The sequence below is a fragment of the Olea europaea genome, chromosome 1 (assembly GCF_002742605.1).
Source record: "Olea europaea var. sylvestris chromosome 1, O_europaea_v1, whole genome shotgun sequence".
NCBI classification, from domain to species: domain Eukaryota; kingdom Viridiplantae; phylum Streptophyta; class Magnoliopsida; order Lamiales; family Oleaceae; genus Olea; species Olea europaea.
In genome coordinates, this window is record NC_036237.1 from 2,322,719 (window position 1) to 2,336,224 (window position 13,506).

Here is a 13,506-nt window from a genome sequence, read left to right on the forward strand (position 1 = left end):
GGGAACCTAATGGGTCGCACACAAAAGAGAATTGGAAGACTGCAAATTGTTAATTGATTAATTTAACAATCGTTGGATAAATTAATTAATTGAATTTCTTATTTATAATCCCGAATTAATTAATTGGATTAATTAATTCACGGACCGGGTTTGATTAATTGGATTAATTAAATATTGAACCGGACCGGGTCGGGTCCGTTTGGGTTTATATATATATGCAGCTAGGGTTTGAGGTCCATTAAGTTATTCATTGTTCTTGCTATCACAAGAAAGAAACCCTAACAGTTGCTGTTTTCTCTCTGTGTGGATTTCATTGGAGGCTGCACAATTGGACAGCTGTGGGAGGCAGATTCAAGCTGTTGGAAGGGAATAACGCGAAAGAGTTTGCAAATCACACAAAACGTATATTTCTCATCACAGTTTTTATCTAAATACAAAGCTGAATCCTGAATGGAAATTGAAATTTGTTAAATTCCGTTGTGCATGTTTAAATCAATTCCCAACAGTAATGTCGTTGCCGGTCATGGTGGCTATAGGCGACGTGGCGGTGATGTGTGCGTTGGTTTCGAGCTTCAATTGCGTTAATTGCTACAGTTTTCGAGAGCATTTGCAGAGTTACGGTTTCAAAAGTTCGTTGACGGATATTCCTCTCGTCTCCATTATCAGATCTCTCATAATCACCTGTAAGAATGTCATATATGTCGGTTAGGAAGATTTGTCTTTGAATATCAATACTTTGTTCCACGATAATTCGACCGATTGCTTATTTTCATTGAGGAGCCATTCTAATTATAGCGTGAATGGAATGATATTATGGGTGAAAAAATTTAGAAAGGCATATTTGTTGTGTAAGATTTGAATTATCTTTCCCATTAACGTAAGGAAGCTTAAGAAAAAGTCTTTGGGAGGTTTTGATCAATGTAAAATGAGTAGATTAACTCGAATTGGTCTTCTTATATTTACTTTCCAGACGTTTAATTGACTCTCTTTCGTGGATTTGTCAAATGGGAACAGATGTATATACAATGTGCGATGGTCTGATGCTCTCACATGGGCCATATTTACGAACTGTAATATTCTGCTCCATCAATTCCACAATTCTGCTCTCCACAAAGGCCTGTCCTGTCACTGTCAATTTTGAGATTGAAACTTCGGCCATTCTTTCAAGGCAGATGCTCCATTTGAAGTACTGGGGGATGCCTGTATTGTTTCTCTCCTGTAGTTTTTGCTCTCGGGCACATTGTTGTAGCTTATAGAATAAGCTGCAGAGCTAGGAGGAAGCTTCTTTTTCATGGTGTTGAACCAGAAGCCGTAAGTTTGTGATATTCTCCTGCCTTAAGTTTGTCGATGCTGAATTTCGTAAGGTTGACAAGTAAACAGAAGAAGTATTTGTCATGATTAAAATAGGTAATTTGTGTACAAGCTTAAAAGCTTTAAAATGGCCTATATATGGTGTGTGTGAATAATGATTTATGTAGAGTTATTGTATTGGAGACAAGATGATGAGGATGAAGTTGAAGCTCCCCTCTATAAAGCTTGGAGTGGCTTGGGGTGGGGTGAGAACCTTTGAAACCTCGCCCACCCGTGTTGTGATGACCGCGCTGAACTCTCTGCAGCGGTGCCTCACATAGTCAAGTCTACCATAAGTCAAATTCCTGACTTTCGTGGACAGCATTAGAGAGTGGCTGCATCATACCCCGCCCATGTGTTTTGCATGTATGGTAGTGTTTCACCTTGGGTTTCAATAGTAAATATCAAAGTATCTGCCAAGCCAAGGACTTGGGATGAAGATTTATCTTTTTGGTTGGGGGAAATTATATCCTCGGACTCGGAGAGGAGTTGATGAGGAGGAATCATTTCCGAAGATGGGTTGTGATCTTTCCAGTGGGTTTTGACATTGACCGTTGTCTTGCCTAGCCGACAACCAGGGCTGCGAAGATTTTGATGGTCTTGGGGCCATCCTGTCCTCTGCCTCAGCCTAGCCTTTGGTGGCCACACGACTTGTACCGGGAAGGCAAGAGTCAGCACAAGGCATAACTTACACCACAGATAAGGTGTTGACATGGCAGAGGGTTAAGGTTGACATTTTTTGGCAGGGTTCTACTTAGGCAACGTGGCGATGACGCAACAATACTTTCATCAAAATTGGTTTCCTCTTCTCAATGGTAGAGTAATATAAATTTAATTTGATTTTCTTGTAGAAGTTGGGTTAAATTATCAAAATTAAATATACTGTTCAGATGAGGTGTATTTTGTAGTTTTCACAATTTTTTTTTACTGACACTGATTGTATAGTCATTTAGCTCAATTTGTCAGCTTTAAGTTGGTGAATGAGCTTGCTTCAACGATTCAGTTGCATTGGATAGTTAATAGTTAGAGTTCATTAATATGAAAAGGTTATTTTAAAATGTTTGCCCTGACTGATCTATTTACCTGAACAGGTTGATTCTTGCAAAATTGCTTTCTCTGGTTTTCAGAGGGTTCCACGGTCGCCCACTCCATCTTCTTGGAAGACTTCAGAAGTGACTCTGAAATGAGGAGAAAAGCCCCAGGATTGGCTCGTTATGAAGGCGAACTTCCAGTTAGAATACTTGCTCATATAGCTTATTCATTCCTTGCCAAGGACTAATTATCCACTGTGAGTTAAGCATGCCTGGACCGCCTCGTCTTTCCCTACCATCCACTGCCTTCCTAACCGCACATGGAAAATTCATAGCAACTTCTCTCTCTGCACTCCTCTACTAGATGGTTCTCCAGTGTCCCCGCTATCTAAAGGCTTGATGAAACTGGTGAATGAACTCAAAAAGCTGGAGTCTATAATTTTAAAAACAGATCTGGAAACAAATGAACTGTTTGGAATTGTTTTAGTGCATGGGTTTGGAGGGGGAGTTTTCTAGTGGAGAAATGTGATGGACATTATTCTTGCTCAGCAGGTTGGTTGTGTGGTTGCTGCTTTTGACAGGCCTGATTGGGGTTTGACATCAAGGCCATGCAGGAAGGATTAGGAGGAAAATCAATTGCCTAATGCTTAGAAACTTGATAATCAAGTGATTACTTTTCTCATTCTCAAAAAGGATGGCATAATTCAGTACAAAAGGAACAAATGTTTCATTTTGTGCTGATGATGCACTGGAAAAAATCTTTTGATAAGGTATGTCGGGTAGCATGAATTAATAGGTATAAAGTTTAAAAGCTTGTAGATATTGGTAAAAGAAGATGTAACAATTGATGTGCGTAGATGATAACTTAATTGTAATATGTTCATAGGCCACAGGAAAAGAATGTACAACCCTGGAGCTTTTGGGAGTTCATTTCCCTTTTTTAGTGGAGTCATAAATTGTTAAAATACTATGTTGATGTGGAATAATTATGATGCTGATGATTGAAAATAAGTATTTCATTTGATTCCAAAATAATTTTGGTCAGTGAAGAAGTTACAGACCTCTGGAAATAATATATGATGGCATGTCACTCAGACTGAAGGGGAACGTATTGCTGAATGTTAGCTTGTCAAGAGAACTGTTCCTGCCTTTGCAAGAATACTATCACGCATTTCACTTGGAAAGAAGTTGGTTCAACCTCTACTACCGACAGAGATTACTCAAGCAGTTAATCGATGTGCATGGTTTGATGCTTCTTAGCTAACAACTGAAGTCTTATACCTCTACAAGGTATTTTAACAACACTCTCTCTCTGTACCATCACTACTGTGCAAATGTCTTGTGGTTTTGAAATTTTGATGTAGAATCCTTTCATTTATTTCACGTATATAAAATTTTTGAGGAAATAGATCCTATTATCTTGGGTAGTGTGTGTGTACACACACATACGTTGAAGTCACCATTTATAGAAACTCTCCATATCTGTGGTTAAATAAAAAGCAGGTCTTTACTTTTGTTCCAGTTTTTGGCTAACTATTTTATATTTTGTTAGTTATTGTATATTAATATAGGAAAATGCTAGATGAACATAAGGGGCTACATAGGGGGCTACATAATGGACACCCGGCGCCTCGCGATTGGTGAGGCGCCTGTGGGCCTGAGGTGCGGCAGCATGTCCATTATGTAGCCCCCGATGTAGCCCTTAATGTTCATGTAGCATGGTCCATTAATATATCTATGCTTAATCGTATTTTATGTGATTTTCCACACATGGGTTTTCCAATCTCCAAGATAATTTAAATAATTTAAGTAATTATATCAGTTTGAAAGAGCAAAAGCTTTAGCTTAACATATTTAATATTTGTTTTCTATTTTTTCCTTCTGTCTTTTCTTGTTCTCTGGTTCTGCAAGTTCAGCTTAATGAAGTTTGAATTGAGCCAGTTCCTTTGCATGGTTAGACAGACACGATGATACATTTTCAATTGATTACTACCTACCTCAATGTAGTTTCTTTAAAAAATTCTATAATCTGCACTCTCTACCCTCTTACATGACACCTTTAACCTATATTGAATCGACTCGTGTTAATGTGAATGGCCAATCAGTTTTACTTAAACCTTCAATCTAGCTTGATTTTAGTAGGCCTGGTGTGTAGTGGCATATACTTTTATTTCTTTTTCCATTTAGCAGCAAAAATAATTTTCTTTCGTCTAACCTTGGGTATGGTTATAAAATTCCCTGGAGTCGTGCCATGTGTAAATAATGGTTCTTTTAATTCCCTTGCGCACGACAAAAAGAAGAAAGAAAAAGCAGATGGGCATGGTTATGATTGCCACCGGCTTATCTACATACGTCTAAATCATGGGTTTTAATATTAAGTAGATTGTATATGTAAAAATTACTACATCTCGAGATAAAGGCCTAGCTCAAGTGGTAAAAGCAAAGCCTTATAAGGTCAGTGACCTGGGTTCGAGTCTCATTTGAAAGAGAGGGTAAAATAAATAAATAAATAAAATTCAACAGAACTCCTAGGTTTGCTACAGCCTTTCTGGCGTCAGTTTCTCGTGGAAAAGACCGTCCTTGAATGACTTGAGCTTGTCTTAGCTCTCTTCTTTGTTAAACAATTGCCTTGGTGCAGGACATCTAAATCATGGGTTTTAATATTAAGTAGATTGTATATGTAAAAATTACTACATCTCGAGATAAAGGCCTAGCTCAAGTGGTAAAAGCAAAGCCTTATAAGGTCAGTGACTTGGGTTCGAGTCTCATTTGAAAGAGAGGGTAAAATAAATAAATAAATAAATAAAATTCAATAGAACTCCTAGGTTTGCTACAGCCTTTCTGGCATCAGTTTCTCGTGGAAAAGACCGTCCTTGAATGACTTGAGCTTGTCTTAGCTCTCTTCTTTGTTAAACAATTGCCTTGGTGCAGTAAACTTCAAGAAGTAACGGTATTGTACCCAAAAATAAAATATAAAGCACAATTATTAGTTGGATGAATATTATTAGTAGTTTTGTTTCTTTTCAAATCAATCTTTAATCAAAACATGAAACATTTTTCGTTCGTTCATTTTGCCATCTGATGTTTGATTTCCAGGTAATGTGTAATAATTTTAATGTTTGGCTTCTCTGATCTTCATCAGGCCCCATCAAATGAAGGAGGTTGAGTTGAAGCATTTCATGAAATTCAAAATCACTTCATTCTTTTTCTCCTTTAGTTTATCTCGAGAGGAAGAGTCTCCTTTTGGGTACCCACCACCCCACCTGGGTTTTAGTCCTTTCTCAAGTGTAATTTTTTCCTCTCCCTTTTCTTGTTTCATTTCCCCAATTTCCTTTTTTTTTTTTGGCCAATCGAGTGGACATAATATGGTTGGATGAAGGAGGATTATATAGATTGATGGACAAATGATATAAAATTTTGTCAAATGTGATGAATAAATCTTGCAACTATGTTTTCGTACATGTAATGATTGTAGCAGAGTTTTCCCTCGTAGGTTCATTATTCGTATAACTAAAATTCTAGTAGCTATAAAAATGAATTTTTAAGGTCTAAAAGAAAAAAACCAAGAATCTTCATGATTAAAACCGTTGTAGGGGAAAATTTGCAACATAAATCTTTTCAAGATTCTGCCAAGCTTTAGTTCTCTCTCAATAAACAAATAAAATAGTAAACAAAATTAATGAATTATTACATTTTTACAAGAATATCATTTTGCAAAATTGAAGTAAATTGTTTTTCAAGACTTTGTACAAAGAATTACGCTCAATTTTTTTAAATTTATAAAATTGTAGGTAGTGCTAATGGCATATACTTTATCTTTAATTAAATTAAGTAGGAAAATTAGAGTATATTAACAGTATCTAAGTAATGTGGATTCTCCTTTTGTTGTATTTGGGACTAGTGGAGTTGACATACAAAAGTTACTTCCTAAAAGGAGGGGAGAAATGACATAAAGAAGTCTTCTTAATCAAAACGTAAGATACTCTTACCATATTTTAGGTATTTTGTCGGCCGAACTTATTCTTGTACTTATTTTTACGACGACATCCCTTCTATAGTAAAAAAAGAATAAAATAAGTAAAAATTTATATTTATAAACTCTTTATTCTTATGCTTAACTTGACAAAATCGCAACTTTTTCAAAAAAAAGAAAGGTTATAATTATATCTATACACTCAAGAAATAAGATAAGAAGTTATTCAAAAGTAAGTTCGACTTTCTTGTAAACTTAAATAAACGTATCTCGAGTGGTGTATATATATATTTTGTTTTTTAAATGAGACAAACGAAACACATTACCTGCATTTTTGGCTTTTGCACATCATTGCACAATTGAAAGTTAGTCCAACATATAATCCCATAATCCATTTTTAAACGAAATTAGTTTCAAATTCTTCATGATTAAGACCTTATTAAATGTTAATTACTTTACTTAGTCCACGATAAGAATGATTGTTGAATAAAATGTGGGCCCAGCTGACGACAAAACAAAGAGATTGAATGGGCTGAAAGATCCAATCTTCACGGGCCACCAGTTTTCTGTCCGAGTCACTTGCAACTCTTTTGTGCCAATTGTTTTACTCCGCCTTCGAAAAGACTCAAGGGATGACAAAGCGTGAAGTCAAGCATAAAATATATTTCTATTTTTAATATTATTTTGATAATTCTAAATCAATAAATAAATAATACAATACATATCTTGAAATTTTATATGAATCTCATATATATATATATATATATATGTTTGTGTACGCGCGCGCGCGATATATATATGTGTGCACACACGCGATATATATATGTTTCTCAAAATTATAAATACCTCAAATCGATAATGTTTTCATATATATCCCACTAAACTTAATGTTATCCAATTACAGTTGAATTTTAAAAGTTTTTCAAGTTGTCATTAAGTTTCACGAAATGCTATCCTTTCGTCACTCATCACTCGTCGTTTTGAAAACGCGCGCCACTCGTAATTTTAGTGACATGACATACACTAACATCGAAAGCAACCATATGTCATGCACTGAAAGGTCCAGTTTTGGACTCTTCGAACGCTTTGGGAGTCTCTCGTGAGTATAAAACAAACAAATCTTGAAGGGGTGATATTTGCTAAGTAAAGCTCATTATGAATGTTAGACTTGAGTTATCCAATTATAAGTGGCAAGCAAGAAAAAGCAAGAGAGAGAGGGAGAGAAATAGATTCATGGACCTTTCCTATTATTGTTCCTCTCTCGTCCAAGAAGTCCAAGTAACTCAACAATTCTATATTTTCTGATACCAATATATACTTGCTTTTGTCAAGCACGAGGAAAGCTAGAGTATACTGCAACAATTTGTAGTGCAACGACAGTCACAACTACAGACGCAATTCAATGCCCGCACATGCTTGTATGAAGCATGATATATATACAAACAAACATGTATATCATTAAGAAAACATGCACCACCAGATTTCATAGCTTTGGTTTATTCAAACACATTATTCCCATTAGTGTCAGAAATATGATGTGGCACAATGATGATAAATTGAATAGGTAAATTTTAAAATTTTTAAGTTAATGGGTATCCATCAATCATCAGAAATACATAAACAAATGATTGAGGCCAAGATTTTCATTTTGCCAAATTGAATTATTCCTTGAAGTTTTCAGAAAATATTCTTGAAATTTCAGCTGTGGGGTCTTTATTTATCTGCCACCACAGCCCATAAGTATTGATTCTCTTCTATGCTGTAAAAAATGTAGGTCTGCTGCCTTGTTATTATTCTCCTTTGATTCTCTCTCTCTGTTTATGAAAAGATTGCCCACTTTTTGTCATCTTCTTTACCTCTCCTTTTCATGGATGCCCTCACCCACCTCCTCTCTCTATACATAATATATGTTTGTGTATATATTTTCAACCTAACTTATGAGTATAAATAGGGGACTGCCAGTTTCTGTTGTCCTCATTGCATTTACCTATTTTCAGTTTACCATTACTAGGCTGTCTTATAAGTGTTGGAAGGTGCAATTCCATCTCTAGTGGCTAATATGAGCTATACAAACTCATCTATGGGCTCTGGTCAGTTGGAAACTTCTCTTTGCTTTTAGCATTAAATGATTATGTTAGTGTTCGTTAAGAAACATGTTGGGTAATCAGTAATGGATAATAGTTATAACTTATTTTCTCCTTCGATCCTATACAGTCTAACGTTCCAAACAAGCCATAAAAGTTTTTTAGATTATCTGACTGATAGATATAAGAATGACTTTCATGAATAAAATTTGCAGGAAGTAGAACTGATAGAAGGGCATTTGAGTTTGGGAGGACATATGTTGTAAGGCCTAAAGGGAAACACCAGGCTACAATAGTTTGGCTTCATGGACTTGGTGATAATGGTTCCAGGTAGGATTTCTCTAGCATATTTGGCTAAACCTAAAGTACTTTTCTTCTCACAGACACGTTTCAAAGTAACTTCTTTTCACAAACTTTTGTACAAAGCAAGTCCTTAATTACTTTTCCAAAAAGTACTTCTGCTTTTGTTTAATCTTAGCACAACATGCTCATTCTGAGTTAGTTTAGAGATACTGAAAATGTAAGAATTGATAAAACTCCTACAGAATAATATATATGTTAAGAATCTCGTTGCTCTATATTTTTCACTAGATCTAGTAATAAATAGAAGAGAGTGACAAAAAAAGATTTATACTGTTAACCCCAGTATTATACGAAAATATATGAGTATATAAATTATAATATACCTGGTTTAACCCTTCAATTTCTCAATCCTTCTTAGGCAAAAAATGAAGAGAAGTTTAAATTAGCACTGTTTGTATATCACTGGCGTGCTGTGTTGATCTTTTTACTAGTGTCTTTTCTTTGTGATTTGTATGTAGTCATAAAGTGGTAATCAACGAAGCACTTTTTTGAAAGGAAGAGAAAAGGTTGATCTAAAAGAAAGTCAATGGCTTCATAATTTATATCAAGCTAATCATGTGCTAAACACGTGTTACATGTTTGGCAGTCTGTATTAGACAGCTATGAATATTGGTAAAAAAAAAAAAGGTTAAAATCATTGTACGAGAATAAAATAATATAATAAATCAAACATGGCTATGTTTCTACACTGAGATTCTTGTAAAAATACAGTAGATGGGATAAAGCTTTACCCCTGTAAAATTACTCGTAATTAAAAATAAAATAAAAAAATTGATGTGATGAGAAAGAACTGATGCTCCAGAATTACATATGGCATATTTGGCAAGGTTGATTAAGTGTTATTATTGCAATTATTTAACGGTTGAAAACAGCAAGAAAGAAATGAATTGCCTAATATTTTTTCTGAATTTTATTCCACAGCTGGTCACAACTCTTGGAAAGTCTCCCTCTTCCAAATGTAAGATAATTTCTTCGAGATACATTAGAGCTTATTGATAACTACACCATCAGCCTCTAGGGAAGATTTCCCCCACCCCACTAACTAGCCGACCTAAATTTATTGTAAACAAGTTATTGTGTTGATTGTTGTAATCTCACCCTGCTAATTGTTGTGTTGAATTTAATTAAATTTGCAGATAAAATGGATTTGTCCTACTGCTCCTACTCGCCCTGTGGCTTTACTTGGTGGATTTCCTTGCACTGCATGTAAGAGAATGGATAAAGATACATGTACATAAATTTTTATACATAAGGGTATCCATCCCATACTTATCAGACCCGAATTGGGCATTGACCCGGACAACGCAACGGGTCAATCGGTGACCCGGTGGTTCAACCGATGGATCAATTCTCGTCAAATATATTTACCACCAACTAAATTTACTTATGTTATTCTGGTGGCTAAAGAACAACCTTATGAAAAAAAATCAACAAACACTAGATCACTTTAAAGTTGCACAAAAAATCTTATTTCATATATTTCAATGGCGCAAATTTGAAATTCATCAACAAAATACTTAAATTCAAGACTTTTTTTAAATATCCTTAAACCCAATCATTCATTACATCTCTAAGATGCAAAAATTGCTTAAAGTTCCTTGATTCCAATCATCATATCACACATTATAGAAGATTTCATAGCCAAAATAAGGATGTTGCTAGCCTAAAATAAAGACGTTGCAGTGATTACAACTATTAACATATCCCCTTTGCTACAAAATATCAAACACCTTTAGAGCATATCCCCCATAGCCAAAATAAAGATGTTGCTACTTGCTAGCCTAGAAGCACCCCTTCCAAAAAGTCAGTAATTACAACTAAACCTTTAGAGCACCCCCTAATCACCATTAAGCATAATGACCGCCATTGTCCCCATCATATCCACCACCCATCTCACAAACTTTTCTCCAAACATCCTTCTCCACACAGACCACGCCCACCACGCAACCGGCTTTCATGCCCGAATGGTAGAAAAAAAAAAGAAAGGTCCCCTACTCGCATGGATTTCATATTCTTTTGGGCTTGCTTGTTCATCAACCACTGCAACATGAGGGCTATTGTTTCATGGATTCCATATCTTAAAACTTGAAATTAGAGATTGGATTTTTTGGAGTTGTTGAATTGCAAGAGATTGGAGACGGTGGCTTAGCTTTTTGATTTTGCAACAATCCCTAATGTTTTAGAAGTTGTGAGGAGACGGGAGTGGGGAAACCGGGAAGGTGGAAACTGAAAACTGGAAAGAAACACAAGTTAATAAAGACCTGGTCAGGTCAAAGGGAAAGTGGTACCTGGTTTTTATGAAAAATCGGCGTTTCAAACGGGTTGATAGAGGGCTGATTGTTCAGCCATAGACCGGACCAGGGTCAGGTCCGGTCCGACGGGTTCCAGACCGAACCGGCCGGTCTAGTCCGGGTTTTCTAACTATGATCCACCCTCTCACATTGGGTGGAGCCCACTTCAATATTTTATTCGAGGGGCTCCATCCACGTGAAAGAGTGGACACTCTTATATACAAAAAATTATGTACCTCTAACATTTCCCGTATGAGTATACGGAATAATTTAAGTTCGGGGATTTTGATTAATTACTATTTAAAACCACGTTTCTTTTTTGTATTTTACTCAGGGTTTGATATGGGAGAGCTTTCAGAAGATTGTCCAGATGATTTAGAGGGTTTAGACTCTTCAGCAGCACATGTTGCAAACTTACTGTCTACAGAGCCTGCTGATAGTAAGATATAATGCTGTTTTTCCATCTAAGCACAGTTCACTAATATCCAAAGGCTTATTGAACTTTAGGAATACAATAATATTTCTTTTCAACGGGCAGGAGAGAGAGGACTATATGACAGCTAGTTCACTCTACTGCATACAGTATAAGAATCCTTTAGTATCTTTTTCTTGTCTCCCGTTTTTCTGATTTTCACCAATTTCAAACGACGTAAGATTCATCATACTAGAAAATTTTATGCTGGTAAGGTTACACCATTGATCCCAACTTTATAATTTTGTAGCACCATTGATTTGTATTATAAAGACGATTATATCCTTAATTCTAAATCTCGGTTCACTGCGTCTAATACAGTTAAACTTGGTATTGGAGGCTTCAGTATGGGAGCTGCCACTGCCCTTTATTCTGCAACTTGCTTTGCACAGGGAAATTATGGAAATGGCAGCCCTTACCCTGTTTGCCTAAGGACAATTATTGGTTTAAGTGGTTGGCTTCCTGGCGCTAGGTAGGATGTGCTTCTCAATGCATATTTAGTACACAATATTGTATTGGACAATACACGAACAAAAATCTTCGCTAATACTATCCAATGGTTTTTAATCTACCTTATCAAACATGTCACATGCGTATGATTGGTAAGCAATAACGAACATTCTAATGAATAAATTTTTTAATTCAGTTTCTTCTTAACACGGTGTCTCCACTAGATTGGATAGTACGATTTACACTTCTTGTTCCTTAATACTATCCAATATTGTCCAGCTCATCTTCCCAAACACGTTGTCAATATTCATACATGGTAAGACTCACTTTCTTACTCATGTTTTATCAGAAATATGAGAAACAAGATCCAAGGATCACATGAGGCTGCAAGACGTGCTGCATCTCTTCCCATTTTGCTGTGCCATGGACTTTGTAAGTGTATTCTGCTTTCCAAGATGTTGAATACTTCATATTTTTGTTAGATTCTAAATTCCTTAAATGTCTTTGTTATTCCTATACACAATAATGCACGTCGAAAATGGGTCAGAAATCCTCATCCTCAACATTAATTGTTTGATTTATCTAGGAGCTCTTTTGTTTTTCTGCAATACTGAGAAACTGAACTATTATTCACAGGAAAACTGCTAGTCATTAAACAAGAAGAGCCGACATTATGATGATCCTATAACCCATTTGTTTGGCGTTATCGTGCGCGTGCACACACGTGTGACAATAACAAACTAGTTTTAGTTTCAACAAATTTAGAGTTGGCCATATGAATCTTATACATATTCCATTTAATTCATCAAAATATCACCCCAGCGAAATGTATATTAGGATTCATTGAATAGGATCAGACGAACTTTTATGTCGCTCGTCAACCAACCACAACCCTTTTTAGAGGCTTGGGAGGGCTGTGAAAAATTATGGCGGATATATTAGTAAAATAGACTAGATTAGAGAGGAGTAAACCAAAACTGATACAGCACATCGCAGGTGTTCAGGATCTTCCACTAGATCCAGCAATGAACTTAATGACGTGACCAAAAAAAATGTATGGCCAACCCAAATCTAATGAAAACAAACCTTAATTTGTTGCTGTTTGATGTGTGTGTATGTACAAGTACTAATGAAAGTCTCCTAGATTTCTACGAATTGATTGACCTCACTTTTGCCTTTTAACAGGTGATGAAGTGGTTCCTCATACACATGGAGAAAGGTCGAATCATGCTTTGAGCTTAGCTGGATTTCAAAACCTAGCATTTAAATACTATGACGGGTATTTTATCTATTGCATAGTGTTCAATCCTGTTAAGTAGTGAAATTAAGTATGCCATAAATCTTTTGTGTGTACAGGCTTGGTCATTATACTGTGCCTAAAGAGATGGATGAGGTCTGCAATTGGTTAAATGCAAGACTTGGGCTATAGAGGTTACTTTAACATTGGAGAGCAAAAACTTGTAGAAGCTAAATCTTTTATCTGCAGTAAAAT

General features: G+C 35.8%; 1 protein-coding gene and 1 pseudogene across 1 annotated transcript; both read left to right on the forward strand.

Annotated features, from left to right (window-relative positions):
• The window catches only part of LOC111366525, a 9,268-nt pseudogene extending 3,551 nt beyond the window's left edge, over positions 1-5,717 (forward strand).
• A 2,458-nt stretch (positions 5,718-8,175) lies between these two features.
• LOC111366610 (acyl-protein thioesterase 2-like) lies at positions 8,176-13,500 on the forward strand. The gene is made up of 9 exons (XM_022987348.1): positions 8,176-8,444; positions 8,654-8,768; positions 9,723-9,759; positions 9,938-10,007; positions 11,427-11,531; positions 11,886-12,036; positions 12,364-12,446; positions 13,200-13,293; positions 13,371-13,500. The coding sequence occupies exons 1-9, from the start codon at positions 8,414-8,416 to the stop codon at positions 13,441-13,443; spliced, it is 759 nt and encodes a 252-aa protein (XP_022843116.1). The 5' UTR covers positions 8,176-8,413; the 3' UTR covers positions 13,444-13,500.
• Positions 13,501-13,506: the final 6 nt, after the last annotated feature.